The 14467-nt window shown below is 43.6% G+C and overlaps 1 protein-coding gene across 1 annotated transcript; it reads left to right on the plus strand.

The window, feature by feature from the left end:
• The first annotated feature begins 2221 nt into the window (after window positions 1-2221).
• Window positions 2222-9593, plus strand: CLN5 (CLN5 intracellular trafficking protein). Its single transcript, XM_055702955.1, has 4 exons — window positions 2222-2380; window positions 4323-4488; window positions 5621-5846; window positions 8412-9593. The coding sequence occupies exons 1-4, from the start codon at window positions 2277-2279 to the stop codon at window positions 8921-8923; spliced, it is 1008 nt and encodes a 335-aa protein (XP_055558930.1). The 5' UTR covers window positions 2222-2276; the 3' UTR covers window positions 8924-9593.
• Window positions 9594-14467: the final 4874 nt, after the last annotated feature.

The following is a 14467-nucleotide window of genomic DNA, read 5'->3' on the forward strand; positions in this document are numbered from 1 at the left end:
CCAGCATCTTTGCTGTGACTATTACAGTGTGATGACTCACGTAGATGTTCAAACCCAAAGTAGCTGTTCAAAAATACAACTTTGGGCTGCAGCAGCAGGGTTGGTTTTCCCCTTTCCCTCTGTTCCTTCCATCCTGTCGCTTTCAAGGGCAGAGGTGGAGAAGGTACTGTTTTATAATGGGAAATCTCCAAGAGTCTTCTTCATTGTTTCAGGAAGATATTTGGTTTTCACTAATCAAAAGGAAATACTCCGGGAAATAAGAAAAAAATCAGGAATCTTGTCAAATCCAGACGTTGATCTTTGTAGCCAGTCTCAATCTTTCCTCTAAGCCTGCTAGTGGACAGAGACGCAGATCATCTCTGTGAGTTTATAAAGGGCACTTTGACATGTTTCTGGATAATAAACGAGACAGCCGCTGACTCAGAAATTGCTGATGTGAGCTTTTTAGCTGAAGTACATTTATTCACAAATCTATTAGTTGTTAATTTTCCATGTTAAAATATGGTTCACAACAAAACCTAGATTCTACGAGAAGAAAAAAAAACCAGTACTGTGCTGCAAAAATTTTGTATGGGATGCAATGAAGTGAGATATAAAAATGCTACTAAAATGAAAAAAGAAAAAATAAAATCAATAGCTTTACCATCTTAGTTATTTGACCTGACACCTTCAGCAACCACAGCAGTGCCTGCATGAGACTTAATAGTCCAAATTGTAAACTGAGCCAGGACTAAGAACCAGTTCATAGTGTATTTCCAGTTTGGCTACTGAGCAGTTACAGTACCTTCATTATGTCATTTCACTTCCCTACATCTTGGTTTCATAGCAGGGATAAATTATGCTTCCATTATTTCATAAAGCACTTCTAGAGTTACACATCAAAATCTCTGAAACTAGGAGTTACGGATATATTCCACAGAAACACATACCTTTTTGAACAGATGAAAGAGCTGGCATCTTGTGCTACGCTCAAGCTAGGAAACACACATGAGTAATAGCACATGCTGTTTTATAAAGAACAAAACCAGAGCTTTACTTTAAAACAGACAGAAATAACCTGGATGAGATTGAATTGAAATATGGGAATATAGGTATGCGTAGATCATGCATACATGCATTAATATATAATGCTGAATGGCATGGATTTTAAATATAAGCAGTATAGAATCAGGCAGGAATGAAGTGAGATACAGAAATATTGCTGAAATGAAGGATTTTAATAGCTGTGCCATCTTATGGTTTTCTGAACACCTTTAGTACCTCCACCATTACCAAAACTGATATTCAGCAGCCTATCCTGCATTTTTATGTAGGATGCAGGGTTCTCCACCTCCAATTTTGTTTGAATACAGCCTAGCATGTAGTGCTGACTAGAGAACTGATTGTTCTTTAGGGGCTCGTATGCAATGAGTAGGGATATTTCTCTGGCTCCTGATAGCCAAAAGTCCACAGCACAGTTATTATTTACCCAGTGAAGAGCAAACGGCAGTGCTTTCACTGCAGATCCCAACCACCAAACTTAGCCTCCTGGACTCTGATGCCAGTGTAGCTGGTTTTGAACTCTGCAGAGCTGGAAAAAGCTGTGCTTATTCCAGGGATGATGCTGGCAAACTGGTCCTCACCGTTTCCCTTAGCCAGAGTTCATCTGCAAGATAGTTCTCGCTGTTGCCATAAAACCAAGAGAACAAACTGCTATATAATCCCCATAACGTTAAGTTTTTACAGACTGAATTTCAATTCTGAAATAGGTGGCAGGTATACAAGCTTGGCTTGGAAGCCCTGAAAAGCTTCAGACAAGACTTCTGGGCGGCCCAAAGGGGCTCAGGACTACGGGGTTTATGGCAGCAAAAGCCTTTCTGCCACGGGCGAGGCCGCACCTCTCCGTCCCGGGACCCAGGCCATCCCTCTCGGCGGGTTCTGGTTGTAAGGGCAGACATTTGCTGTGTGTTTTACGGTGGCTCTAAGGCAATGCTCATAACAACGTACTGGGCTGCTAACAAACGCTTCAGCTAAATTAAAAGAACGCGCAGCTGTCCGGGTCGCCAGAAAACTGAATTCGTAGTTCAGTGCAGTGATGTTTTTCAGGGATGAGTCACCCCACGCTCGCTTTTCCTCGGGAGGAGGAAGACACCCCGCGCCGGGCCAGGCCCCGCCGCGCAGCGCCGCCCTCCCGCCCGGGCTGGCCGCGCCACGGCCGAGCTCGCCTGGCCCCGTGGGCGGGCGCGGGGGCGGCCCCTTCCCGCCCAGCCTCCCGCAGCCCCGCAGGCCGCGCCGCCATGGGCTGCCGGCCGCTCCTCCTGCTGCTGCTGGCGGCGGCTTGCGGGCCCTGCTTCCCGGAGGGGCTCCGCGCCCCTCAGCGGCGGTGGCCGGTGCCTTACAGGTGAGTGGCCGGGGAGGGGGCCCGGCCGGCGGGGGAGGCACGTCCCCCCGGCCGCCCGCGCCTAACCGCCCGCCTCTTCCAAGGGCCGCCACCTTTCCCTTTGTTTTGTTTGTTTAATGTTTAGACTAAAAAGGCTGTGCATAGTTTTCTCTTTTTCATCACGGGGGTATTTGTCGCTGTAGGGTGTTTGGTGTACTTCGCTCGCAGGTGTGGGGGAACGGGCGTGCCGGGCCTAGGGCAGCGCCCGCGCTGCCGGCGGTGGGATTGCAGCCCCCGGGAGTGACGGCCCTCGCTTGGAAGGTGCGCCTTTAATTCCCGTTCTAGCAGAAAGCTGCGATCAGGAAGTTGGGCTAGGATTTATTTTAGTTTATTAAATCTAAATTTCATACTTCTGTTCGTGATACGAACTGGTATAAATCCCGTTTGCTGCTCCGGAGCTGCCTCAGCCCCAAGGGCCTGGTGGCGCTGGGGAAGGCGCAGGAGGGGACGCTGCCACGTTTTCCTGAGGCGAATCGCTCAGGCTTTGGCAGTGCTGGGGAGAAGGGCCCCCTCAGGAGAAGGGCTAGGCTTGTGCGTGTATTTTGTGCAGGCTTGCTGTTTGCCAAGGGAGGTGTTAGCAGTGTTTAACTGCTATCGAGTGCAAGCCTGAAGTTTAGAGAGCCTGTTGCATAATTCCCAGCAGTTAGATTTTTATCTGGGGGTGCCTGAAGGAGCTGATCTTGCAGTCCGGAATCGTCTGGATTTTCCAGCAAATTCAGTAGTTGCAAGGCTGGGTCTCAGGTTCGTCAAAATTGGAGCCTGTTAGTGTGAAACACTCGGAAATGTGGCATTTTAATGCTTCTTAATGTGCTTGTTATTTTCTTGTCACAGGCAAGGTGCAGTGGGAGGGGAAATTGAAAATGAAAGGTGTGCAATTAAGAAACTGGACTTAAATGTGTGGCTGGCATAAGTCTTTGTTTTCTATAACTGTGTGTCCTTTTTCCAGCCATACTAGGTTTTTTTTTTTTTCTTTCACACCACCCCAGGCAAAATAAAGGCAGATATACTGAAGTACCAGCAAGCCTGGAGAAGTCCACAGGCAAAATAAATCTCATCAGGGCTACTGGCCTCACTATGGCTCAGGGAATCATGTGTCCTTGAGTCATCTCATGGCTTGAGTACATTTGCCATTGAGTAGCCCTGCACGAGTGAGTGTGTTAGACTCTGAGGCTGTGCTCTGGGCAAGCTGTGTAAGCCAAGCTGTCTTGGTAACAGGAACATAAGAACCTTGTTTTAAGTGACATACAGTGAGTCAGTCTGAAGGAAGTTGGGAAAGGAAGACTTGTCAGAAAGGTCTTTTGCTGTTTGTATATAGTATGATATGTAAGCTGATCAGTTTTTGAGGTTTAATAGGAGTGATGAATGGAAACAGTGATCCTAGCTAGGTTCTTAGACCTCTTTATCTAAAGTAGCATAGAGGAACAGCATATTTTTTCCCTGATGTTGGCAGTGTTCTAGAGTAAAAATAGCTCCATCTGGGGAGCTTGTACTGTGGAATAGTTTCCCAGAGCAAACCAGTCAATCCTTGTGTAGAGAAACCACTAGGAGAATGTTTTTGAGGCAGATCTCAAACTGTCCTCTACCCACCATCTATGTGTCTCTCATGTTGTGACTGTAAGTGACCCTTTGTAATATGCATCATTTCTGCACCTTCACTACCCAGTACTGTGTACAACACGACTTGCATTTTTGTGTCATTAAGTCCTGTTTCTACAAATGTGCACCTTGGCAGCCTTACGAACTTACATACACTGAGTGTTGCAGTGTCTGGATCACACAATCTGTCTTTGGTGGTGGCTGGACACTTGAGTTCTCCCACTCAGGCCCTTAGGAAGCCATGAGACAGTTACTCCAGCCATGAAGCTGTACTTAAAATTCTCAGTGCTTCTCTTTCTCAACGCAGGCGCTTTGATTACCGTCCAAAAACTGATCCTTACTGCCAAGCTCGTTACACCTTCTGTCCCACTGGCGCTGCCATTCCAGTTATGAAAGAAGAGGATGTCATTGAAGTGTATCGGTTACAGGCTCCAGTATGGGAATTCAAATACGGGGACCTGCTAGGACATTTGGTGAGGTGATGCTTTTGTTTAACAAAGTTATACTGGCAAATTCAGCTGAATTCAACAGCAGTTGTCAAGAATGGGTGCTGTAAGGTTGGGATATGCCTGTATGGAGGAGTATTGGAGCACACAAGCTAGGCTATCTATAGGAAAGATATCCAAAGAGCAGTAAGTTTCAAACAAAAGTAACAGAATTTAGCTCAGCTAAAGAAAAGAACATAACCAGCACTGTCAGTGGGTTTGAATGTGTTCCCTTATGAAGCTGCGTATTGGAGTGTTTTGTACACACATACCACTATGTTTTGGGTGTCTTTTTTTTCTGCACTAAGACTGCATCAAGGACATATATTTATTTGTCTCCTACTATCAGATGAAATGCTTGCTTAGTGTATTAACTCTGCTGTTGTCAAACACATAAATTTTCATGAACGTGGTTATCTGTCAGGAGTGGATAGCTAGCTGGTCAGAACTGTGGGTGATGGGGAGTTGGTTGCTTTCTTGAATGTTGTGATAAGCCTCCATTCATGGAGTCATGCAAACATGAAAGACTGTCAGCTTTAGTAATATTTATAACTGTAGCAGCATAATTAAGCTTCAAAGCATGATCCCTAATGAATAAAGAAATACTAATGTACATGAAATAGGAACATCAAAACCAAGCACATAGACTGAAAACTAGAAATAGCTTCAAATATCATTGTTTCTGTTGTTAAACTAAGGTTGAATTTATGTATTTGCTATGCAGTTTTTCCAAAGAAATACTTCCATTCCTTTTGTGGATTTCATTACTAAGATCTGTTTTCAGTAATTCAGTTCTGCTCTTTATTTCTTTGATGCCCCTGTGAGGTTAAGCAAGCTTGAGTTTTGGTGATGAGCTCCCACTGAGTACCTGTCTCCAAATAAATGAATTTACAATGGGTGGATAGACAATCACTGAGACAGTGTGACTCTGATAAAAGTGTGATACAATCTAGTATGTTGTCCATCAATGCTGCTGAATCCAAGATGTTACAGAAACCTCTTCCTTTTTTCTCGCCCTGTTACACAACAGCTCCCAAGTGTCTTATCTTCTGTACAAGTCAAACTGAAGTAATTTTTATGGTAAAGGTTTTTTGTGGTGTTTTTATTTTTTCTTTTCCAGAAAATTATGCATGATGCTGTGGGTTTCAAGAGCTCTCTAACGGGCAAAAACTACACAATGGAGTGGTATGAGCTCTTCCAGCTTGGGAACTGCACATTTCCACATCTCCGGCCTGACATGGATGCACCGTTCTGGTGTAACCAGGGAGCTGCCTGCTTTTATGAGGGAATAGATGATGCACACTGGAAGGAAAACGGAACGTTAGTTCTTGTGACCACAATATCAGGTAGATTTCAGATGCTTTGGATAGTGCTAAATACATTGAAATATAGAGTCAGCCTTGTCTTCATGTAAAGCAGAATCTTTTAATTTATGTTTTGTAGGTTATTCGCAATGTTAGTCGCAGATGCTGATTTCTTTCAAACTGAAATTCTATCCCTGCACACTCTTTAATACAGAAAGTGATATGAGGCTGCTGGCTTTTGATCAACACACACTGGAGAGTTGTTAAATGAGAGTCATTTGGTGTTGCTGTACAAAACCACTTGAGTCTCTTGAGTGTAAAAATAGCAAAACAGCTTATACAGAACCATTATGCACTCTTTTGACATGGCTTCACCAAAACAAAACCTTCTATTGTGAAGTGGCAGATGACTGCTGAGATAGAAAAACTGCCGAAAATGTGTAAATTGCTGAGCAAACAAGGCGTATTTAGAAATAGTCTCAAATATAAAAATAATAATCTCTATTTCCGTCTCCCCCGCTGTGTCATAAAAACTGTGCAGATGTCCCCAGTAATAGGTCTGTCTCGTATGTTGTAGAACAAAACCAGGATTTACACCGCTAAATACATGGGTGATCACCAGAATAGCTTCCTGGTGTACACTGAACACTGAAATGCTAAAATAAAGAGGTCATTTAAATACAGTGAATGACTTATGAACAGTCTGCTGAGGACTTGGAGAGTTGCATTTTGTGTGACCAAACCCCCTTACTCTTGGAAGCTGGCATAATGTAAAAGGCACAATGGAGAGTCAGATTGCAGCTGGTGTGGTGTGGTGCTTTATGTTTGCCCACTTCTACCTTTAGCAGCTTTGCTGGACTCAGTCTCTAGACAATCTGTGCAGGGCTGCTATGAAATTCTAGGCTGTTCTTTAAGCAATGAAATAGCAGAGCTGCTTTCCTGTTTATGACTGAAGTCTTTGATGCCTGATATGATTGGATTCTTTTGTACAAATACCAAGTTCAATATTTTCATGGAGTTGTGGAAATTTTAATGCTTCCTGCCTGTGTGGATTATTTGATGCCTAAGAAAGGTGAGGAGCTTTGTGGAGGTGTTGTTACAGTCTTCCTTGCCTCTCTTGCTTCCTGTTTCCATGAAACTTGAAGGAAGGTGGCATCTCTGAGGGTTTTGAATTGTCTGAATTTGACTAGGAATCTGAAAGTCACTGTGGAATAGGATGAATGGATGCAAACAGATGGACAGCATCATGAGCTGAACTTGGTTCTTTCAGAGAGCAGGCAAAAAGTATCCCATCTTGTAGGAGAAGGTTTTAACATAGGAAACAGCTGGACCCACTTTGCCCTTGTGAGATCCTATAAAGCTGTTTGTCAGCAGTGTCAGAGACCACAGTGAAGCAACCTCTTTTCTAGAGCCCATCGGCCAGGTTAATGTTACTAAGGGGTGTGTTGCTTCTGTGGAACTAGGGCAGGAGTATCCAAAGTCTGATTTTTGATTGTCTAGGCAGATTATCGTGAAACCATGCATTAACCTGTAATATCTATGTTTAATTTAAGATGTTAAGTCCAGAACTTATATTAAGTCCATCTCAGTCTTGTGAGGAGAGATAAACCCTTTTCAGTAACATGCCTTACAGAATACACACTAGGAAGATAATTGGGTAGGAGTTGGAGAAGATGAAGGGGTCATGAAGGTCATGGCTTAGAACACTGTCACAATTGCAAGCTGTTGTCTGCCTGTGCCCTTTGACATATCACACAAGAAGAATCTGCAAAATTTGGTCATGCTGTGAATGTGAGGTCCTAGGTGGATCTGAGTCACAGATGGTTGTACCCTGTGCCATGACTGAGGAAAGAAAGATGGGAGGAGCTAGACTGAGGTGCAATGCTAACTAGGATTGTGGGAAAAACAAAAGAAAGAAAATTAGCCCTGTGCTTTAGCTCTGTTTTGGGGAGGCAGATGCATCACCCATAGGGAGCTACTAGAGATATGGGCTGAGTTAGAGATGTCTTCCTCATTCCAATTGTGAAATCACCATCACCAGAATACTCCAAACACATATTCTAAATAAAAAAGTATTCCTCAAGGTCTTGAAGTTTACTGGTCTTTACATCCCACTCATATTATTTGGCTCAGTTCAACTTTGCTGGCTGAGGGGCTGCTAAAACAGCAGGGTGTCTCAGTCTAAAGTTTGTTTTGTGGAGAGACATGACAGCTTCTGCCCTGATTTGCTGAATTTAGTTAAAACTTGAGAAAGTGCGGAAATGCCTGTTGCACTAGTGAGTGCTTTGTCAGCCTATCTGGTAGGTTGTACTACCTGCCCTGTTTGTCTACATGGATAAAACAAAAGGGGAACATCGTGGTTCTTTGATGTTTGGATGTTCTGGCATAGTAGCAGGAAATGCAACAGGAGAAGGAATTGCAGTTTAAGTAACTTAGTTATAAATGTTTATTCAGTAGTGTATCATTTCTCCCTCCAGCCTAAGCCTTGTGTCTTAGTATGGTTAGGTAATGTTGTAGGTAAACTTTTGCAGAACCTGGAAGTAGATGGAAAATATTTTGAGTCATGTATTTCTTACCTTGTTTCTGTAATACTTTCATTTCTTACAGGAACCATGTTTAATGAAATGGCAAAATGGGTAAAATACGACAATGAGACTGGCATTTACTATGAGACCTGGACAGTTCAAGCAAGTCCTGACAAACAATCAGTAGTTTGGTTTGAATCTTATGAATGCTCAAAATTTATACTGAGAACGTACCAGAAGCTAGCTGACTTAGGAGCTGTATTTAAGAAGGTACAAACAAACTATACAAGCATAATTTTATTCAGTGGAGAACCTGTTTATTTGGGAAATGAAACATCTATTTTTGGACCACTAGGAAACGAGACATTGGCAACAGCTATAAGAGACTTCTACTATCCGTTCAAACCTCATCGGACAGTAGGAGAGTTTTTTGTGGATCTTTTAAAAATAATCGATCGTGTCATCTTGAATCATCAGTTTTACCTCTTCTACAACTTGGAATACTGGTTTTTACCTATGAAGTTCCCTTATCTCAAAATAATTTATGAAGAGGTCCCTTTACCTGTTGGAAGCAAAACATCCTTTGGTGTGTAGTTGCTTACTGAAGAGCCGAACTTGCCCTTATGTCAGAATATCCTGAAGGATTTTGGACTGCTACTGTGATGGTATTATAGTGTATGTTTCATTGCTGACTGTAAAAGTGTTGTGGTGGGAAGGCTTTGCTAGACCACATGAAAGACTATGCCTTTTTTTCTTATTACCTGTGTAACACATTCATGAATGCTTCAGCATCTCTGGCTTGGCCAGCTTCTGTGTAACCATGGGTAGCTGCTGCCTGAAAGTAGGCTGGTGTGGTGCCGCTTGGCTGAACTCTACAGTGCCAGAGGGTGACTGGGAGGCAGCCCCCCTGCTCTGGTTTCGGGTGCTCCCTGCATACACGGCCATGTGGTGGCAGATAGCACCTGGCCACCGGCAGGGTTGGGACAAGCATTACAAGGACCTTCTGGTCTGACCAGCTCAGCCAATCTGTGTGTTGGAGGTAACAAACCTGGGTGCCTAGATGTGCCCAGTTCCCTCAACGTGTGCCTTAGGTTGGTGGTTTTGTATTTCTTTGGTCTGTACAACCGGGACCTATGAAGTGTACTCTGGTTCATGACAGTGGGAAGGGGCAGTCAATCTACTAGAAGATAGCACGGGTGGTATCTTTTCACCACTTTGCAGCCTTCACCTGCACTGTAAACACAATACAGATGGCTCTTCCTAAGGCTTGTGTGTGTTTTCTAGCACAGATAGAAGGCAAACAGCCTGTTTTGATGTCAACTTGAATGCATAATTGTGTTCTAGTGGTCTCCTGCCTTAAAGTCTGCTTGAGGCTTTAGTTAGGTCAGTTTCATAGAAGTCATGTTTATATAATTTTAAGTTTTTTTAAAAAGCATAGAACCCTTAACATGAAAAAAGCAATGACAGTTTGTGGGGTATATCAAAGTCACAGTTAAAAATTCACGCTTTGTCACAGATTTGCTGTAAAAAGTGATTGCAGCCCCTTACTGGCAGTGGTGCTTCCAGTAACGGTGCTGTGCCAGCAGCCATGCGCTCAAGTCCTGTTACAGGCTATGCCTAGAGCAGCTTGGACACTGTTCTTTTTAAACCCAACTGACGAAAGCCAAGGGAACACCAGCATTCTGGAGACCAGCAAGGTGCCTATATGCAAAAAATACACCTGCAGCAGCATAATCGTCTCCAAATGTATGCGGCTCACTTTGTTGTTGTTGTGCTTGGTTTTTTTTAAACTAGTTGCAGAATGAGTTGCGCTCCTGAGGTTATCACTGCACCATGGCTAAGCAGTAACACAGGAACCCCACACTGCAGTGTCATTTGGCTTGAGCCAAGTTAATAGCCTGCTGCAGCCAAAGAGGAGAGGGCACTGTGATTTGATTGAAATCATAAGAATGGCAGAAAATTAACCTTTTTAAAAGTCACTAAAATGGATCAGTTGAATTGCATTCTCATGTAATGGGATGAGCATGAAAGCTAGTGCGAGGGGAATGAGGTGATGAGAGCTGCTACTTAGTTCTACTGTGATGTGAAACTTCATCTTCTGCCTCAACTTGAAAGACCTTTAATCTTTGCAGCCAAATTTATGAGCCCTTGCTTTAGCCAGCTGAGCTTTGGATTCTTCAGAGTACCCACCAAGAAGGTAATCCAGGAGGCACCAGAGAAAATAAAGGGGTGCAGCAAGCCTGTCCACAGAAGGTACATTCTTGTTGATGCGTGTTTTTATGACTTCGAAACCCTCAGCATTGTTGAACCTACGTTACCTTCTGAGGAAAAAGCCTCAACCTCAAAACCAGCGTCCAGAGCTCTGAAAGGGAAATAGGATCGTGGAACCAAGCCAGTAGAAGCCCCAAAGGCTTCTTCTGTCTCATTTGCTGAAAAGCTAGTAATACTGATACAGCTGGAGACCTTTCAGAGCCTGAAGCAGATGCAGTGGTGGGGTAGGTCTCTGCTCAGCCTGATGGGCTGTTCATGCACTGTAACAGTATTTTGTCATCTTCATGTGGAACACAGGGAGCCTACGCACCACAGTCACTCTTCCCCGAATAGTTGGAAGTATTCTGTAACGCGCAGTAGCTGAATCCCACATGTCAAAGCTGCCTTGTGCAGCTTGTAACGATCAAAAAGGTGGGTATTTGTGGACCGGTAGTATCTAGAGACATGCAACAACTGACACAGGTGACTGGTTGCAGAGGTAACACCTTAAAGAACCCGATCAAAAATAGCGGATGTCTGTATGAAAGTAGTAATTGGTTTTCATGTCTGTGGTCAAACGTAACTGCCTGGTTCTGTCATCAGTACAAGTTTATAATATCCTGGGCTTTTTGTACCTAACTAACAGCCCTTCTCACTTTCCCTGTATCATCTGTACAATCTGCTTAATTTAGCATGTTTTACTCTAACCCTAATACTCTGGATGGTACAGGGGGTTGCTTCAAGGAGAAGCAGATACATCCTAGCATGTATTAGTTGCAAGTTAGAAGACAGTAAATTTCTGGCAACAAGAAAAGACAAAGACAACTGGACAGTTATTTGCCAAGGATCCTGCATCCCTTCCAGGCAGAAGCAGAAGGAAGCAGCTGTTGGAGACAGAATCTGCGAGAGTATTCAGTAGTAGGTCACACTGGTGACCGTTTGACCATTCCTTCATGCAGCCATGTGTGTATATGCAAGTCTGTTTCATGTTTTGAACTCTATCCTCAGTTTAAAGCTACTGGTTAGGTGCTGTTGTTGAAGTGGACTCATTATTGCACTGGAAGTAGTTTCACTAGGATTTAGACGGAAGTTATCGAGTGTAGTGCTGTCCTGTAGGCAGAATCCAGAATCCTTGAGTTAGGCATATAGACTTAGATTCAAAATAATACCGAGGTGATGAGCAGGCTCCTTTTGTTAGACAAGCCCAGAACAGAACCATAAGGATTACACTTTTGTCACTTAAATAGTGAATGTTTGTGACATCTAACAGCTTGTGTATGCCTGATAATCTGTAGTTTTTTGTGTCTGAAAACAAAATTTATCGTTTTACTTAGCTCAAGCATTTGAGGTGGATGTCTTCCTGCCAGAAGTTACATTGGGGGCCAGGCATAATAGGATCACACCTAGCATTTCACTCACAGCCAGCTGGTGTTAGGACTTGCCTGGTGGTAGGAACCAGGGGACAGTCCTAACTGCTGGGCTCAAGGACACGCTCTGACTTTCTCTTTTACCTGGCTCCACTGAACGTGTCACCGAGCTGTTACTCATGCTTTGAATAGAGGAATTACCGGTCACTTCAGACTGTGCTTGGTTCCACTGCCTGCTTTTACACATTGCCGTTAAGGGTAATAATACACAATCATTCTGTAATACAAACATTTCCAAGTCTGCACAGGGGTCTTGCACAAAACTGCTTAACTTTTATACCACTGCGCTGCTGAGGGCTAACCCGCACTGCGCTCCAGGAGGGTTCTCAAGCGACGCAGTTCCTGGCTTGTCACACGCGAAGGTCCAATACAGCGTGTGGCTGCTGTTCCCCAAAGGGCTGTGCAGCACAGCTGGTATGACTGCTTTCTGCCTTCCCCCTCACAAATGTTCTGGAAAAGGAGAGCTGCTGCCTTCAGGATTGTAACTTGGGATGGTGTCACCAATTTTGAGGTTCCTCTGGTTTGGAAGTCACCAAAACTAGGAAATAATTTGAAAAGCAGAGTGGGCTTCTGCTCTTCCACTTACAACGGAGTCGTAACTGGTGGAGCTATGCTTTAGACTTCCCACAGCCCCCCTGCCATCAGCTGCTGGTTGCAAATCATAAAATTAGATAGTGGCCTTACCAGCCACCTAGGGAACATTGTATTTTCAGTCTAGGGAAAACTAACAGAATGAGAAGAATCCTCTCCCATGTCACATCACACTTAAAATTCAGTATTAATGGTAGACTCAGTCTGTGGGGTTCTGCGATTAAAAACTGTTACGAAGCAGATGCCTGCAAGGAATTTTTCAGCTGATACCATGCCTTGAACAGTTAGAGCAAAGCATGGCCTCCTGAAACAATTTATCTTGGAGGGTTCATACCACCATTGAGTCAGCATCCCTTGGAAGTGCTTGATGCTGTAGTCCATGGGAGAAGCGATTGTTCTAAAGCCTGCCTCTTTCCTGCTGCATTAAGGCTGTTGCATGTGCAGAGAACAGCTTTTGGGTGCCTAAGCCTCCAAGGGAACAAAGAAAGGATCCAGCCATCAGGTCCACAGGACTTCCAGGCCACCTACTTGCTTACTGTCAAGAGACTTCTGCTACAGAATTAGGAAATCACCCCTTTTCCTCCTTTCCCTCACCCCCCAACACTAAAGCATTTGTTTGGGGGATGGTTGAGGGTGGTACTGTCTCTTAAATCTTGCCTTTTGAGGATAAAGCAGCAAAACTGGTATAATGCTGCGTGCACCAAAGTTCTTGTCTTACTAATGTTTAAACCAGGTTTTGAGATCCAGGCTGCCTGGCTGCCAGTTCGACTTCAATCTGGATTACACGGTTCTTCATCTTACATCCACACAACAAAGTACAAAGAATCACAAGCCTTTCTCCTTACTCTTGTAACCATGACAGCTGATCTTCATGCAGGATCATCCTAAAATAGGAAACTAGGAGTTTTCTGTCATGCTGCAGGACTGGAAGGAACAGATACATTCCTCTAAAAGGTCCAGAGCTGTCCCGGTTCCTCAGCATTTTGCAAGGAAACACTATCTTACAAAAGCACAGGTGGAAGACAGAGCAGAAAACATGCCCGCAGCCTGTTTCAAAGCATATGAATGACACCAGCCAGCAGTGGATGTGATTCTACAAGAAAAACCTAACAAAAAATGAACATACAGAACACCTAAGGTTAATTGTGGTTTCACTGTCCCAGCGTTAATACTAGTAGACTTCGATCGTGTCTCCAAGGAACTTGTTTCTACAGCACCTGTATTTTAGGAAAATGAATTCAGTTTGTCGTCTAAACACAGATGCTGAAATTCCGAGTGCCTTTAAGATTTCACAAGTTTCCTCATTAAATCAGTGCTCCAGTTTTAGATACAGCAGCAGCACTTTTACCATTGCATGTGCAGCCAGCTAGACTGGCCAGAGATGAAGACAGATCTCTCTGAAGTAACGTAACAAAGTTCAGGCTGTAGTCAGGCCAACTCCAAATATAAAGAGGCCCAGCTGAACCCTGCTTTAAATTCACAGGAAGGTAATTTGGCACACATGAAAATTTTAACAATTGGAATAAGTATAGCAATTTTTACTTACACGGTTAGATCTTTGCATAGTGTTAGTGAAAGCTTCTGACTAAGAAATCCCACTTAAATTCACAAGTTTTTAGCTTCGGGTAAATTGCATGAAACTACAAAGTTAATGTAAACAGCTACTCTTAATTCACACACCTTTTCACTTCTGATATATTATCTCATGGTAAACTAGTGTAACTGGTTAGGATTATCCCAGCTGTTTAGCATCAACAGCTTTCAAGATTAATTTTGTATCAAAAACCCGAAATGATGTAGCACTTGTTTTCAGAAGTAAGACTTGTGACTGCACACATTAACAACTCCTACCCAAAACTGGACAACCAAG

This window comes from Falco cherrug, chromosome 2 (genome assembly GCF_023634085.1).
Source record: "Falco cherrug isolate bFalChe1 chromosome 2, bFalChe1.pri, whole genome shotgun sequence".
NCBI lineage: Eukaryota > Metazoa > Chordata > Aves > Falconiformes > Falconidae > Falco > Falco cherrug.